Source organism: Histoplasma capsulatum, genomic scaffold, assembly GCF_000149585.1.
Source record: "Histoplasma capsulatum NAm1 scaffold_7 genomic scaffold, whole genome shotgun sequence".
NCBI classification, from domain to species: domain Eukaryota; kingdom Fungi; phylum Ascomycota; class Eurotiomycetes; order Onygenales; family Ajellomycetaceae; genus Histoplasma; species Histoplasma mississippiense.
In genome coordinates this window covers 1,470,392-1,474,125 of record NW_001813976.1, presented here as the reverse complement: position 1 = coordinate 1,474,125, position 3,734 = coordinate 1,470,392, and the positions used below count along the sequence as shown (strand labels likewise).

Here is a 3,734-nt window from a genome sequence, read left to right as displayed (position 1 = left end):
GGCATGGCCCATGTAATATTGATCTTTTCCCTCCAGACTCGTCGCCCCTCATCATCCCCACAGTTGGCATTAGTTCGCCAGGTCTTGCCACAGTGTTGGGTGAGGCTCAAGACTGCAGCATGGCAGCTGGGTAGATATAAGGCATTATCATATAGATAATTATCGAATTAAACATAGGAATATATATAACTATATATATATATATGTATATCTAGATTCTAGTATGTATAAATAAACTAGATCTACTGCCGGAGTTATATTAGCCATGTACCGAATCTGCAACTATATCTATATCTCCAGATAATAATCCCTTCCCCGGCCCGCGGGCGCCGACAGAACGCTCCGGCCAGCGAGGTTGGCGAGATGCCGCCGTCTGATTGGCCTGAGAACGCCGCAGCAAAGCGCGCTGAGCAACCCCTAGTTAGCACTTACTAGGCCTAGTTGGGAGTATATAAAGCTGGGAAACCGCTCTCCGCAGCGTCAACGGCCTCGCCTGCCCCAATTCTCTCCGCATCTCTGCTGCGTGTCCTGTATATACTGTATATAGTGTAGTGCCCGCGTCCTCCACCTCTTGTACATATATATTTCTCCTGCTGTAGTCTGCCCGTCGCGCCCTGCTTCCTCCTCCGTGCCACCAATCTTCTTCCCCTTGTCTAGCCGCCATGGCCGCCTGTCGTGCCGTTTCCCGCTCCATCCCCGCTTTCATCGGTCGTTCCGCCATCTCTCGCAGTATCCCCATTACAGGCCTCTCCTCTCGCAGCATAGCCGCCAGTAGCAGCAGAATGGCTTCCAAGCTTCCCGCATCGCATACAGCACTCCGCAGATTGCACGCCACCGCCCAGCAGCTGAGCCCTGCGTCTGCTGTAGCTAGAGCTCCCTATCCGGCCGAGAACTATCCCAAGAGCCACGCCCCGCTCGCCTCCCCCGTCAACACCTGCAACTTCATCAATAACAAATTCGTCCCCTCCAATGCTAGTACCTGGATCGACCTGCACGACCCCGCCACCAACAACCTCGTCACCCGCGTGCCCCAGAGCACAGATGCGGAGTTGCGCGCCGCCGTCGAGAGTGCCCGGAAGGCGTTCCCCGCATGGCGCGCCACCAGCATCATGGCCAGACAGCAGATCATCTTCAAGTTCACCAACCTGATCCGCGCGAATTGGGATCGTCTGGCCGCCAGTATCACGCTGGAGCAAGGGAAGACTTTTGCGGATGCCAAAGGTGATGTGCTGAGAGGCCTGCAGGTCGCGGAGACCGCGTGTGGTATTACAACACAGATTACGGGAGAGGTTCTGGAAGTCGCTAAGGATATGGAAACCCGGAGTTATAGAGAGCCCCTGGGTGTTGTTGCCGCTATTTGCCCGTTCAGTATGTTTTCTTTCTTTCTTTCTTTTTTACATCCTCTACTTCTTCTGTCTTTGTTCTTCGCTTTCTCCTTGGGGAATCCTTTGAAAACCCAGGTTTACTGATAATTTCTTCTCACTAGACTTCCCTGCTATGATTCCCCTTTGGTCCATCCCTACTGCTACTGTAACCGGCAATTGCTTGATCCTCAAGCCATCCGAGCGTGACCCCGGCGCTGCAATGATCCTTGCTGAACTAGCCAGTGAAGCTGGGTTCCCTGATGGGGTCATCAACGTCGTTCACGGCTCGGGCTAAAACAGTTGACTTCATCATCGACGAACCAGCCATCAAAGCCATCAGCTTCGTTGGCAGCAACCGCGCAGGAGAATACATCTTCACCCGTGGCTCTGCCAACGGCAAGCGAGTCCAGGCCAACCTGGGGGCCAAGAACCATGCAGCCGTCCTCCCAGACTGTAACAAGAATCACGCCCTGAATGCCATCACCGGTGCTGCTTTTGGCGCTGCTGGTCAGCGATGCATGGCATTGAGCACCCTCGTGATGGTTGGGGAGACCAAAGAATGGCTTCCGGAGATTGCTGAGCGCGCTAAGACTCTAAGAGTCGATGGTGGCTTCGAAGAAGGCGCCGACTTGGGCCCTGTCATTAGCCCTGAGAGCAAGAAGCGGATTGAAGACCTCATTGCCAGTGCTGAGAAGGAGGGTGCCACAATCCTACTTGATGGGCGCGGATACAAACCGGAGAAATATCCCAATGGCAACTGGGTAAGTCAATAATGCGTCCCCTGGTATTACTATATATCCTTGCTCTGTTATTTTCGTCACTAACGTGGTTCACAAAAAGGTCGGCCCCACCATCATCACCAACGTAAAGCCACACATGCGCTGCTACAGGGAAGAGATCTTCGGCCCCGTCCTCGTCTGTCTCGAAGTGGAAACCGTCGACGACGCCATCTCCCTCATCAACGCGAACGAATATGGTAATGGCGCTGCGGTCTTCACCCGATCTGGTCCCACCGCCACCAAATTCCAACGCGAGCTGGAAGCCGGCCAAATCGGTATCAATGTGTATGTTTTCCTTCCCAACGCAAACCCTGAAATCCAAATGCACATGGACTAATATATATATATATAAATTTTCCCCTCGGCACAACAGTCCCATCCCGGTCCCCCTCCCCATGTTCTCCTTCACCGGCAACAAGAAGAGCATCGCAGGTGGTGGTGCAAGCACTTTCTACGGCAAGCCTGGCCTGCAATTCTACACGCAGCAGAAGACCGTCACGAGCTTGTGGCGGAGTGAGGATGCGGTCAATACAAAGGCGAGCGTCGTGATGCCCACGCAGAGTTAACTTATCATTTGATTTGTTTTTCACTTTAGCTTTGTGTTGCATATATATCTATATATATATATATAAAAGCTTCATTTATTAATTATATATACATCTTTCTGTGTGTATATTTGTGTGTTTGTGTGTGTGTGTGTGTGTGTGTGTGTGTGTGTGTGTGTATTTTTTTGTTTACACCATTTCTTATTTGCGCAATCCTTAAATCTCTAGTTTGTATGAGAAAGGGGTTACTAACATATTGTTCTAAAACGATATATTCCGGCCGTGGCAGGCACACGTTACTATGCCCCGACATACCTAGCTATGTCTGACGTATACATATACATATACATATACATATATCGACGGGGGATAAAGAGTGGGGGAATTGTGAGGAGAGGGTGTGAAGAACGAAATGAGAAGGGGACTGAGAGGCGAAAGAAGAAAAATGTGCCATGCGAATGAGGTCAAGTTGAGGGGAGATTTGGCAAATATGTTTTCACTGTATTCCCCAGGGTGTTTTCCTCTGGCCCCTTCCCCACTTTCCTTTTAATATTCTATTGGTCTCCACTTTCTGTGTGTTCATGGAATACACCCTTGTTCCCCGTTCCTTGAACAAATTGATATGCACATGTATTTTAGCAAATATAAGTTCATGAACATACACGTCGAGAAGTGGCAGTTGATACCAGGGGTGGATGGTGGGCGGCGAGCTCCCTTTGGAAGGAGGGACGTCCGGTCCTCATGTGATGATCGTTGTGATCGAACTATCAAACTAAATTGCAAAAGGCTATCAGATATCGAATCCAATCGAATGTCTTGTCTGTATTTTTACTGGAAAATAAATTGGATGGGGGGTGGGGTTGGGTTGGAAGAAGCTGGATTCAATGCACCACAGAGTAGAGTAGAAATGGAATACTATGCATCCAGCTGTAGCATGTGCGTAACAACCCGCTGCCCATTGAGGGAGGCGGGTGGGGAATAGAGAGAGAGAGAGAGATAGAGTTTCACTTTGTTTCTTGGTCGTAAAAAATGATATATATCCATTC

General features: G+C 50.1%; 1 protein-coding gene across 1 annotated transcript; it reads left to right on the top strand.

The window, feature by feature from the left end:
• Positions 1–662: 662 nt before the first annotated feature.
• On the top strand, positions 663–2,709 carry HCAG_06059 (methylmalonate-semialdehyde dehydrogenase, mitochondrial precursor; the record flags this gene model as incomplete). The annotated part of the gene is made up of 5 exons (XM_001538404.1): positions 663–1,368; positions 1,487–1,606; positions 1,665–2,125; positions 2,205–2,428; positions 2,517–2,709. 5 exons carry the CDS (start codon positions 663–665, stop codon positions 2,707–2,709), a joined length of 1,704 nt encoding a protein of 567 aa, XP_001538454.1.
• Positions 2,710–3,734: the final 1,025 nt, after the last annotated feature.